Source organism: Zea mays, chromosome 6 (genome assembly GCF_902167145.1).
Source record: "Zea mays cultivar B73 chromosome 6, Zm-B73-REFERENCE-NAM-5.0, whole genome shotgun sequence".
NCBI lineage: Eukaryota > Viridiplantae > Streptophyta > Magnoliopsida > Poales > Poaceae > Zea > Zea mays.
Genome location: NC_050101.1, coordinates 165298760 through 165311818, shown reverse-complemented (window position 1 = coordinate 165311818; position 13059 = coordinate 165298760). Strand labels below are relative to the sequence as shown.

At 57.3% G+C, this 13059-nt stretch overlaps 1 protein-coding gene across 2 annotated transcripts in view; it reads right to left on the bottom strand.

The window, feature by feature from the left end:
- Window positions 1-11571: 11571 nt before the first annotated feature.
- The window catches only part of LOC103630487 (midasin), a 43704-nt gene continuing 42216 nt past the window's right edge, over window positions 11572-13059 (bottom strand). For both annotated transcript variants that reach the window (XM_008651538.3, XM_008651537.3), the window contains exons 62-65: window positions 12689-12970; window positions 12427-12606; window positions 12120-12347; window positions 11572-12017 (exon numbers count right to left, since the gene is read on the bottom strand). In XM_008651538.3, the coding sequence (XP_008649760.2) occupies window positions 11985-12017; window positions 12120-12347; window positions 12427-12606; window positions 12689-12970 (723 nt within the window). In that variant the 3' untranslated portion in view covers window positions 11572-11984. The remainder of the gene's footprint in view (window positions 12018-12119; window positions 12348-12426; window positions 12607-12688; window positions 12971-13059) is intronic.

Here is a 13059-nt window from a genome sequence, read left to right as displayed (position 1 = left end):
CGAGCCCTCGGACCCCGTCGCCAGGGGACCGGGTCCGGCAAGTCACCCGCAGGTACTTTTGGGCGTGCCTCTGGGCCCCTAGCCGACCCCCAACGAACGGGGCACGGACGTCCACTCGGATTACCCGCTTGCAGCTCACCGGAGACACCATGTTCGGTGCCCATCGAGGGTAACATGGCACACTCCTCCCCTCCTCCTTGCGGAAAGGCGACGTAGGGGCGTATGTAAAAAGTCGAGTCTGTCCCTGATCGTCCTCTCGCCCTGTGCAGAGGCTCGGGGGCTGCTCTCGCAAAAACCGGCTCCGGCCAAATCGTTGACAGCGTCAACATACCAGCCCGAGAGCTTGGGCCCCGACCGTGCACCCGGGCTACGGCCAGTTCGCATGAGGGAACGACCAGACCAGCCGAAGCATTAAGACCTCGAAGGAGTGTAACCACTCCTCCGAGGCCTCGGGGGCTACACCCGGCGGGTGCGCTCGCGCGCACCCGCCGGAACGAAATGCAACCGAGAAAGGCTGGTCCCCTTGCAAAAAAGTGCGACAAAAGCCTCCAAGCGAGTGCTAACACTCCCTTCGAGGCTCGGGGGCTACTGTCGGGGACCATAATTAGGGGTACCCTCAAGATGCCTAATTCTCAGCTGGTAACCCCCATCAGCATAAAGCTGCAAAGGCCTGATGGGCACGATTAAGTCAGGGATCAGTCCACACGAGTGACTCGATCACGCTTCACCCGAGCCTAACCTCGGCCAAAGGTAGCCGACCTCAAGAGACTTCCGTCTCGCCCGAGGCCCCCCTTTTTATGGCGGACACATCACCGGCTCGCCCAAGGCCTTGGCTTCGCTCAGAAGCAACCTTGACTAAATCACCGCACCGACTGACCAAATTGCAGGGGCATTTAACGCAAAGGTGGCCTGACACCTCTATCCTGACACGCGTCCCCGGCAGAGCCGAGGTGACCGCCGTCACTCCACCGCTCCACTGGCCAGTCTGACAGAAGGACAGCGCCGCCTGCGCCACTCCGACTGCAGCGCCACTCGACAGAGTGAGTCTGACAGGCAATTAGGCCTTGCCAAAGGCGCCACGGCGAACTCCGCTCCGCCCGACCCCAGGGCTCGGACTCGGGCTAAGACCCGGAAGACGGCGAACTCCGCTCCGCCCGACCCCAGGGCTCGGACTCGGGCTAAGACCCGGAAGACGGCGAACTCCGCTCCGCCCGACCCCAGGGCTCGGACTCGGGCTAAGACCCGGAAGACGGCGAACTCCGCTCCGCCCGACCCCAGGGCTCGGACTCCGCCCTGGCCTCGGCCGGACGACTTCCGCCTCGCCCGACCCCCTGGCTCGGGCTCGGCCACAGCAGCAGAAGGCAGACTCAACCTCGGCTTCGGAGGAAACCCCACGTCGCCCTGCCTAGAGCACAGACCGCCACGTCGACAGGAGGCGCCATCATCATCCTACCCCGAATCGACTCGGGTCACGGAGAACAAGACCAGCGTCTCGTCCGGCCAGCTCCGCCAGAGGGGCAATGATGGCGCTCCACAAGCTCTATGACGACGGCGGCCCCCAGCTCTCTTACGGAAGCAGGACAACGTCAGCAGGGACTCGACCGCCCCAACAGCTGTCCCTCCATCAGGCTCCGCCGCACCTCCGATAGCCACGACATCACGCCAGCAGGATGCCCAGATCTCTCCGGCTGCCACATCGGCATGTACCTAGGGCGCTAGCTCTCCCCCCGCTAGACACGTAGCACTCTGCTACATCCCCATTGTACACCTGGATCCTCTCCTTACAACTATAAAAGGAAGGACCAGGGCCTTCTCAGAGAGGGTTGGCCGCGCGGGACCGAGGACGGGACAGGCGCTCTCTTGGGGCCGCTCGCTTCCCTCACCCGCGTGGACGCTTGTAACCCCCCTACTGCAAGCGCACCTGACCTGGGCGCGGGACGAACACGAAGGCCGCGGGACTTCCACCTCTCTCACGCTCGGCTCCGGCCGCCTCGCCTCTCCCCCCTCCGCGCTCGCCCACGCGCTCGACCCATCTGGGCTGGGGCACGCAGCACACTCACTCGTCGGCTTAGGGACCCCCCTGTCTCGAAACGCCGACACCAAGACATCGATTTCGCGCATTCGTTTCATAGTGATAGCATATAGAGCTCTAGTGGAGTTGTGAACTCATTGAGTTGTGTTGCGAGCTCTTGTTGCAACTTGTGTGCGTGTTGACACTCTGATTCTTGTGTCTTGTGTGCGTTGCTAATCCCTCCCTTGCTCCGTGTTCTTTGTGAATTTCAAGTGTAAGGGCGAGAGGCTCCAAGTTGTGGAGATTCCTCGCAAACGGGATTGAGAAAAAGCAAGCAAAACACCGTGGTATTCAAGTGGGTCTTTGGACCGCTTGAGAGGGGTTGATTGCAACCCTCGTCCGTTGGGACGCCACAACGTGGAGTAGGCAAGCGTTGGTCTTGGCCGAACCACGGGATAACCACCGTGCCATCTCTGTGATTGATCTTGTTGGTTATTGTGTTTTGTTGAAGATTCCTCTCTAGCCACTTGGCGGTTATTGTGCTAACACTTAATCAAGTTTTTGTGGCCTAAGTTTTTAAAGTTTCACAGGATCACCTATTCACCCCCCCTCTAGGTGTTCTCAACTGGGTGCCGTTGTCGGTGATGATGGAGTTCGGGACCCCGAAGCGATGGATGATGTTGGTGAAGAACGCCACCGCCTGCTCGGACCTGATGCTGTTCAGGGGTTGGACCTCGATCCACTTGGAGAATTTGTCGATGGCAACCAGCAGGTGCGTGTAGCCCCCGAGCGCCTTCTGCAAGGGGCCGACGAGATCCAGACCCCACACAGCAAAAGGCCAGGTGATGGGTATCGTCTGTAGAGCTTGAGCGGGCAGGTGGGTCTGCCTCGCATAGAATTGACACCCTTCGCAGGTGCGGACAATTCTGGTGGCGTCGGCCACCGTCGTCGGCCAGTAGAAACCTTGTCGGAAGGCATTTCCAACGAGGGCTCGAGGTGCTGCGTGATGGCCGCAAGCCCCCGAGTGCATCTCTCGTAGGAGCTCCTGACCTTCAGCGATGGAAATGCATCGCTGGAGGATGCCTGAGGGGCTGCGGTGGTAGAGCTCCTTCCCATCTCCCAGCAAGACAAACGACTTGGCGCGCCGCGCCAACCGCCGAGCCTCGGCTCGGTCGAGGGGTAGCTCTCCTCGGTGGAGATATTGCAGGTACGGGGTCTGCCAGTTTCGATTAGGCGTGACCCTGCTTCGCTCCTCCTCGACGCGCAGTGCCTCACCCTTGGGGGCCGAGGGTACCTCGGGCTGAACCGAGGGTGCCTCGGGCCGAGCTGAGGGTGCCTCGGGCTCGGGCGTGTCGTCAATCTTGACGGAGGGTTGATGCAGATCCCGGGAGAAGACGTCCGGGGGAACCGTCGTTCGCCCCGAGGCTATTTTAGCCAGCTCATCCGCAGTCTCGTTGTAGCGCCGGGCGATGTGGTTGAGCTCGAGCCCGTAGAACTTGTCTTCCAGGCGCCGAACCTCATCGCAGTAGGCCTCCATCTTCGGGTCGCGGCAGAGGGAGTTCTTCATGACTTGGTCGATGATGAGCTGCGAGTCACCGCGAGCGTCGAGGCGTCGGACCCCTAGCTCGATGGCGATCCGCAACCCGTTGACCAGAGCCTCGTACTCAGCCACATTGTTGGACGCCGGGAAGTGGAGGCGTAGCACGTAGCGTAGATGCTTTCCGAGGGGCGAGATGAAGAGTAGGCCTGCGCCGGCTCCTGTCTTCATCAGCGACCCGTCGAAGAACATAGTCCAGAGTTCCGGCTGGATCGGAACTGTTGGGAGCTGGGTGTCGACCCATTCAGCCACGAAGTCCGCCAAGACCTGGGACTTGATGGCCTTCAAGGAGCGAACGAGATTGTTTCGCCCATGATTTCCACCGCCCACTTTGCAATCCTACCCGAGGCCTCTCGGCACTGGATGATCTCCCCCAGGGGGAAGGATGACACCACAGTTACCGGATGAGACTCGAAGTAGTGTCGCAACTTCCGCCGTGTCAGGATCACCGCATACAGCAGCTTCTGCACTTGTGGGTAGCGAATTTTGGTCTCGGACAGTACCTCGCTGACGAAGTAGACTGGCCTCTGAACGGGCAATGCATGCCCCTCTTCTTGCCTCTCGACCACAATCGCGGCGCTAACCACCTGAGTGGTCGCGGCGACGTAGACCAAGAGGGCTTCTCCGGCAGCTGGGGGCACCAAGATAGGCGCCTTTGTGAGGAGCGCCTTCAGGTTCCCGAGGGCTTCCTCGGCCTCGGGGGTCCAAGTGAAGCACTCGGCCTTCCTCAAGAGGCGGTACAGAGGTAGACCTCTTTCGCCGAGGCGTGAGATGAAGCGGCTCAGAGCCGCAAGACATCCCATGACCCTCTGTACGCCTTTCAAGTCCTTGATGGGCCCCATGCTGGTGATGGCTGCGATCTTCTCCGGGTTGGCTTCGATGCCCCGCTCGGAGACGATGAACCCCAAGAGCACGCCTCGGGGCACCCCGAAGACACACTTCTCGGGATTTAGCTTGACGCCTTTCGCCTTGAGACATCAGAATGTCACTTCAAGGTCGAAAAGGAGGTCGGAAGCTTTCCTCGTCTTGACTACGATGTCATCGACGTAGGCCTCGACCGTGCGGCCAATGTGTTCGCCGAACACATGGTTCATGCACCGCTGGTACGTCGCGCCCGCATTCCTCAAGCCGAACAGCATGGTGACATAGCAGTACATGCCGAAGGGTGTGATGAAAGAAGTCGCGAGCTGGTCGGACTCTTTCATCCTGATTTGATGATACCCTGAGTAGGCATCGAGGAAGGACAGGGTCTCGCACCCAGCAGTGGAATCCACGATTTGATCGATGCGAGGCAGAGGGTAGGGAACCTTCGGACATGCTTTGTTGAGACCAGTGTAGTCTACACACATCCGCCATTTCCCCCCTTTCTTTCTCACAAGCACAGGGTTGGCAAGCCATTCGGGATGGAATACCTCCTTGATGAACCCTGCCGCCATTAGCTTGTGGATCTCCTCGCCTATGGCTCTGCGCTTCTCCTCGTCGAATCGGCGCAGAGGCTGCTTGACGGGTCGGGCTCCAGCTTGGATGTCCAGCGAGTGCTCGGCGACATCCCTCGGTATGCCAGGCATGTCCGAGGGACTCCACGCGGAAACGTCGGCGTTCGCGCGGAGAAAGTCGACGAGCACTGCTTCCTATTTGGGATCGAGCCCGGAGCCGATCCGGATCTGCTTGGAGGCGTCGCCGCTGGGGTCGAGGGGGACGGACTTAACAGTCTCCGCTGGCTCAAAGTTGCCGGCATGACGCTTCACGCCTAGCACCTCCTTAGAGAGGCTTTCCAGGTCGGTGATGAGGGCCTCGAACTCGGCGAGGGCCTCGGCGTACTCCACGCACTCCACGTCGCATTCGAACGCGTGTTTGTACGTGGGGCCGACAGTGATGACCCCGCTGGGGCCCGGCATCTTGAGCTTCAGGTAGGTGTAGTTGGGGACGGCCATGAACTTCGCGTAGCATGGCCTCCCCAGTACCGCGTGGTAGGTTCCTTGGAACCCGACCACCTCGAACGTCAGGGTCTCCCTTCGGAAGTTGGAGGGTGTTCCGAAGTAGACGGGAAGATCGAGCTGTCCGAGGGGCTGGACGCGCTTCTCGGGAATGATCCCATGGAAGGGCGCAGCGCCTGCTCGGACGGAGGACAGATCGACACGCAGGAGCCCGAGGGTCTCGGCGTAGATGATGTTGAGGCTGCTGCCTCCGTCCATGAGGACCTTGGTGAGCCTGACGTCGCCGATGACGGGGTCGACGACGAGCGGGTATTTCCCCAGGCTCGGCGCGTGGTCGGGGTGATCGGCTGGGTCGAAGGTGATGGGCTTGTCGGACCAGTCTAGATAGACTGGCGCCGCCACCTTCACCGAGAAGACCTCCCGGCGCTCTTGCTTGCGGTGTCGAGCCGAGGCATTCGCCGCTTGCCCACCGTAGATCATGAAGCAGTCACGGACCTCGGGGAACTCTCTTGCTTGGTGATCTTCCTTCTTATCGTCGTCGCGGGCCCTGCCACCCTCCGCGGGTGGCCCGGCCCTGTGGAAGTGGCGCCGAAGCATGACGCACTCCTCAAGGGTGTGCTTAACGGGCCCCTGGTGATAGGGGCACGACCCTTTGAGCATCTTGTCGAAGAGGTTGGCACCTCCGGGGGGTTTCCGAGGGTTCTTGTACTCGGCGGCGGCGATAAGGTCCGCGTCGGCGGCGTCGCGTTTCGCTTGCGACTTCTTCTTGCCCTTCTTCTTGACGCCGCACTGAGTTGACACCTCGGGAGCATCTTCCGATGGGCGGCCCTGGGGCTGCTTGTCCTTTTGGAAGATAGCCTCGACCGCCTCCTGGCCGGAGGCGAACTTGGCGACGATGTCCATCAGCTCGCTCGCCCTGGTGGGGGTCTTGCGACCCAGCTTGCTCACCAGGTCGCGACAGGTGGTGCCGGCGAGGAACGCGCCGATGACATCCGAGTCAGTGATGTTGGGCAACTCGGTGCGCTGCTTCGAGAATCGCCGGATGTAGTCTCGGAGAGACTCTCCCGGCTGCTGCCGGCAGCTTCGGAGGTCCCAGGAATTCCCGGGGCGCACGTAAGTGCCTTGGAAATTGCCGGCGAAAGCTTGGACTAGGTCGTCCCAGTTGGAGATCTGCCCCGGAGGCAGATGCTCCAACCAGGCGCGAGCGGTGTCGGAGAGGAACAGGGGGAGGTTGCGGATGATGAGGTTGTCATCGTCCGTTCCACCCAGTTGGCAGGCCAGACGGTAGTCCGCGAGCCACAGTTCTGGTCTCGTCTCCCCCGAGTACTTCGTGATAGTAGTCGGGGGTCAGAACTGGGTCGAGAACGGCGCCCGTCGTATGGCTCGGCTGAAGGCCTGCGGACCGGGTGGCTCGGGCGAGGGACTCCGATCCTCCCCGCTGTCGTAGCGTCCCCCACGCCTGGGGTGGTATCCTCGGCGCACCCTCTCGTCGAGGTGGGCCCGATGGTCGCGGTGATGGTGCTCGTTGCCGAGGCGACCCGGGGCCGCAGGCGCTGTGTTGCGCGTGCGCCCGGTGTAGACCGAGGCTTCCCGCATGAATCGGGAAGTCGCGGCATGAGGTTCTGAGGGGTACCCCTGCCTTCGGGAGGCAGAGCTCTCGGCCCGTGGGACCGCGGCACCTTCCAGGAGATTCTTGAGCTCCCCCTGGATTCGCCGCCCCTCGGTGGTTGATGGCTCCGGCATCGCGCGGAGAAGCATCGCTGCTGCAGCCAGGTTCCGGCCGACCCCACTAGATGTGGGTGGTGGCCTGACCCTGACGTCGTCGGCGACGCGGTGCTGGAAGCCCTGGGGTAGATGACGTATTTCTTCGGGTGGGGGTTGGCTCGCCCATGCCTGCCCGACGTCCCGGCGGATCGGCTCAAGCGCTCCTGCTCCCCCGTCGAGCCTGACCTGCACCCCGCGGATTTGCTCGAGCTGTGGGTCATGGTCCCCCGCCTGAACGGGGACCTCAGCTAGCTCCCGTGGGATGTCAACGCGAGGCACCAGCCTAGGGAGATCACCGTCCTCCGGCATGCCGAGATGGTTGCCTTCGGAGGGACCCCCTAGATCGACGTGGAAACATTCGCGGCTTGGGCCGCAGTCCTCGTCGCCGAGGCTACGACTACCGTCGGAACAGTCGGAAAGGTAGTAGTCGCATGCGGTTATGAAGTCCCGCATGGCACTGGGGTTGCCAAGTCCAGAGAAATCTCAACAGATGCTGGGCTCGTCGTCTTCCTCGGACCCAGAGGGCCCGTAGGTCGAGACGTCCGTCAGCCGGTCCCAAGGTGACCGCATACGAAACCCTAGAGGGTTTGGACTTGCCTCTACGAGAGCGCCCGCCAAAGCGGAGTCGCTAGGCGGGTTGAGGCTGAATCCAAATGACGTGGGATAGGGATCGGTCGGTACCTCTTGGTCGACGAGCGGCGATAATGTCATGTCGGGGACTGACTGCGCCGTCGTCTCAGGTACGAGGGTGACGTCCAGCAAGCTTTTCGCGAGCGTGCTGGCGTCATTCGCTTGCTCGGGATTGGCGTGTCGCGGGGAGACGACGCTCGTCTTCGTCTCAAGCGCGAAGTTGATACCCGGTGCGCCCCCCGTTGGGGTGCCGGCGCGATCGACTCGCTCGACAGCCGATGAGGCGCTGCCTCCTGCTTGGCCTTGGTTGCCCCGTCTTCCCCTCCGTCGGCGGGGAAGAGGGGGGATGAGCTCGAAGGTTGTTCTTCCACCACGCGGGGAAGACGTCGTCGATTCCGCCGCCGGCGGGCGGGCTGTCGTCCGCCACTGTCGTTGTCGTGCGGCGGTGGAAGGAGTATCATGTCGTAGCTGCCGTCGAGGGACATGAACTCGAGTCTCCCGAAACGGAGCACCGTCCCGGGTTGGAGAGGTCGCTGGAGACTGCCCATCTGGAGCTTGACGGGAAGCTGTTCGTCAACACGCAGCAGGCCCCTACCTGGCGCGCCAACTGTCGGCGTTCCGAGACCGGGGGGTCCCCGAGCCGACGAGTGAATGTCGCCGCGTGCCCCAGCTCAGATGGGTCGAGCACGAGGGCGAGCGCGAAGGGGGGAGAGCGAGGCGGCCGGAGACCGGCGTGAGAGAGGTGGGAATCCTGCGACCTTCGTGTTCGTTCCGCGCCCAGGTCGGGTGCGCTTGCAGTAGGGGGTTACAAGCGTCCACGCGGGAGAGGGAGCGAGCGGCTCCGAGCGAGCGCCTGTCTCGTCCTCGTCCCCGCGCGGCCAACCCCCTCTAAGAGGGCCCTGGTCCTTCCTTTTATAGGCGTAAGGAGAGGATCCAGGTGTACAATGGGGGGTGTAGCAGAGTGCTACGTGTCTAGCGGAGGAGAGCTAGCGCCCTAAGTACATGCCGTTGTGGCAGCCGGAGAGATCTTGGCGCCCAGCTGGTGTGATGTCGTGGACGTCGGAGGAGCGATGGAGCCCGGCGGAGGGACAGCTGTCGGAGCGGTTGAGTCCTTGCTGACGTCCTCTTGCTTCCGTAAGGGGGCTGAGAGCCGCCGTCGTCACAGAGTATGCGGGGCGCCATCATTGCCTATCTGGCGGAGCGAGCTAGATGGGACGCCGGTCTTGTTCCCTGCGGCCCGAGTCAGCTCGGGGTAGGGTGATGATGGCGCCTCCTGTTGACGTGGCTGGTCTGCGCCCTAGGTTGGGCGATGTGGAAGCTCCTCCGAAGCCGAGGTCAAGTCTGTCTTCCGTGGTCGAGGTCGAGTCCGAGCCCCTGGGTCGGGCGAGGCGGAGACCGTCGGCTGAGGCCAGGGCGTAGTCCGAGCCCTGGGGTCGGGCGAAGCGGGGTTCGTCGTCTTCCGGGACTTAGCCCGTGTCCGAGCCCTGGGTCGGGCGGAGCGGAGTTCGCCGTCTTCTGGGACTTAGCCCGTGTCCGAGCCCTGGGACGGGCGGAGCGGAGTTCGTCGTCTTCCGGGACTTAGCCCGTGTCCGAGCCCTGGGTCGGGCGGAGCGGAGTTCGCCGTCTTCCAGGACTTAGCCCGTGTCCGAGCCCTGGGTCGGGCGGAGCGGAGTTCGCCGTCTTCTAGGACTTAGCCCGTGTCCGAGCCCTGGGTCGGGCGGAGCGGAGTCCGCCGTCTTCTGGGACTTAGCCCGTGTCCGAGCCCTGGGTCGGGCGGAGCGGAGTTTCCTATGGTGCCCTCGGCCGGGCCTGACTGCCTGTCAGTCTCACTCTGTCAAGTGGCACCGCAGTCGGAGTGGCGCAGGCGGCGCTGTCCTTCTGTCAGGCCGGTCAGTGGAGCCGCGAAGTGACGGCGGTCACTTCGGCTCTGCCGGCTGGGGGGCGCGCGTCAGGATAAAGGTGTCAGGCCACCTTTGCATTAAATGCCCCTGCGATTTGGTCGGTCGGTGCGGCGATTTGGTCAGGGTTGCTTCCTGGCGAAGACAGGGCCTCGGGCGAGCCGGAGACATGTTCGCCGTTGGAGGGGGGCCTCGGGTGAGACGGAAATCCTCCGGGGTCGGCTGCCCTTGTCCAAGGCTAGGCTCGGGCGAGGCGTGATCGAGTCCCTCGAATGGACTGATCCCTGACTTAATCGCACCCATCAGGCCTTTGCAGCTTTATGCTGATGGGGGTTACCAGCTGAGAATTAGGAGCCTTGAGGGTATCCCTAATTATGGTCCCCGACAAAAATTTAAAGGCTAAAATGACTCATATTTAGAGCGGAGAGAGTAACTCATATAAAAGAGCTACAAATTATAAATAAGTTTAGGTAATAAAGTTGCTAATCCAAATAAAGAGACAAAACAACAATAACAAAACTACCAATTAAACCTCTAACAACATCAGACAAGGCAATACCATGCTATTTAAGCATATTATGATATTTTGGGCTAAAATTTTGAAACCTATTTGGGAACATAGTATTCCCTAGTCTCAAGACAATAGCGTGGTACTATGCTATTTTAGCCAAAAGATGTTAAGAGCATCTCCAAGGGACTCTTTATTTTTAGCTCTATATTTGACTATCTATTTAACTTTTCATAAAGATTACACTCTATATGTAGCATTCTCACTCCAACAGACTATCTATCTAGTTTGACTAGTCAGATGGCTAGCCAAATTTAGCTAGTGAGAGAGTCAATTTGAATAGTCGAATAGTTTGACGAGTCAGATAGCTAAATGGTCTTGTTTGGCACAACTTATTTTCAGCTTCTTCACAAATTTAAGCAGAATTTCGGCCAAACAGCCAGCTTCTGCAGCAGCTTATCAGTTCAGCTGCTTCTCAGAATACACTAAAAGCAGTCAACAAGCAGAAGTTGCTTTTCACCAGCTTCTTAGATAAGCTGCTTTTCACCAGCTTCTCAGATAAGCTGCTTTTTCAACAAGCATCAGTTGTGCCAAACAGGACCAATCTGTTAGAGAGTTATTTTGCTATTGAGTAGCCAAAATTTAGCTTCGCGAGTTATTTAGCTAGTCTCTTAAATATGCTTTAAGGTGTTTGAGAGCACATGGAAAACCTCTATACTTTAAACCATGGTTTCACTAGTACCATAGCAATTTGGGGTCTAAAAAACTTTCCGTTGGCGCATGGTTGCAGCCTTTCACTTCTGCAGCAAAGTGCCTATACGATTGCTACAGTTTCTATTTATATTTAAATATACAATATAAAATATAAAACACATGCATTTTATTGGTACAGTTTCTATTTATATTTAAATATATAATATAAAATATAAAGACACATACATTTTATTGGTTAGATGAGTGTGAACCTAGGTTTAGAGTCAACAAACACGGTTAGAATCCCCATTTATTAATCTCAAACAAACAATCCCTTACAAGAGAGAAAGAGCTTGAAGAGATTTTGTAGATTTCTAGATCTGCCCCTGGCATGTGTCACTGTCACATATATAAAGTGGTCGCGTTGGCAGCGACAGTTGCGTACATCGTCAACGCGTAGCACATGCAGTGGAAGAAACATGTACATCAACAAAGCCAAACATGACAAACAACACAAGATGAACAGCAGGGCAAGATTGAAGGATCAATCACACTCAGGTCGCATGTAGCACGTGAGCAACAATTCTCCATTGAAAAAAAAAACAAACTATAACTCTTGAGCACGGAAATTCTATTCAAATTTGCCAGAAACAATTTAAATTGTGATGATGTTTTTACACAATAAAGCCTGCGAGCAGAGACCATATTTCAGGAAAGCGGAAATTCTATTCAAATTTCCCAAAAACAATTTGAATTGTGATGATGCTTTTAGACAATCAAGCCTGCGACCAGAGATCATATTTCAGGAAAGCGATTTGAACCGTGAAGGCATTTGTGCACAATCAAGCTTGCCACCACAGAACTGTCCAGGCCCAAGCAAAAATGGAAGCTAGAATGTAGTTTGCTGTACAGCTAAATGCGTGGCACTACTCCCAACTCCCAAGGGTCACTCGTTGGCGCTCTGCATGAGCTCAAACCACTGCAAAGTAGAAAAGAGGTCATTAGTAAGGCAACCATTTGTTAACTCATTCGAGATCATTAGTATGTTAAAAGAGTCTAAATTGCTAGGAGTAATTCACACCTGTCTAAGCAGGTCGGCCAATGTGCGAGGAAGAGCTTCAATGTTCTGTAGCATAACATAATACGGGAACGGAAAGGAATCCATGTATTTTTTCAGCTCTACCTTCTCCCCTACTCTGAAGCATGCTTCCTTTAGATTAATAATAGAATCCTCGGGGCTATCCAGGAGCACATACGCGACCATCCTCTTTCGATTTAGAACGTCTCTAACATGGCGCCTCAAGTTTTCCTGCCAGAGAGCCAACTTCAGAACCCAAGAGGAAAGGGGTATACGAGCTGCAGCCAAACCTGACGACAAAATTAGTTACCTTTTCATGGAATTTTCCATCAGATATTATCAGTATCAGTTGCTGGAGAGGATTTTGCCCTGATGGGGTGCGTGCCCGTGCAACGGCAGTATCAAGCATAACATTCAGATGTGTCAAGAGATCAGACACCGGTTCATCCTCAATTTTGTTATCTTGCTCAAACGACAAGCTAGAGATCACCTGAAACGAGAGCATGGAGGATACATAGCAATAGTTAGACAATGAAGATAAGAGAATCATACTGTAAATTTCTTCAACTTACATTAACTCCAGCTTCACTATTAAAGATCTGATCAAAATCGTGTAGCACACTAACGTTCCCCTTCTTCCCAAAACTTGCAACTGCAAATTGTCCAACCTCAAGCTGTGACATAGCACGGCACACAGTAACTAATGCCTCGATAGCAAATTTTCCACATTTGCCCTCAGACATACTTCTAGAGTCATCAACAGCAATAACCACTTGGTAATTCCGTTTATTAGGCTTAGTTCGGCGCAACCATATCTTGTCCCTGCGGAAATGACTCGCAATATATGGAATAACCTGAGAAACAAGAGTTGTTGTCAATCATATGCTTCCCTGTAGAGAAGAAAGGAAAACATATCATGATAAGTTCAATGGAAATAAAAGTA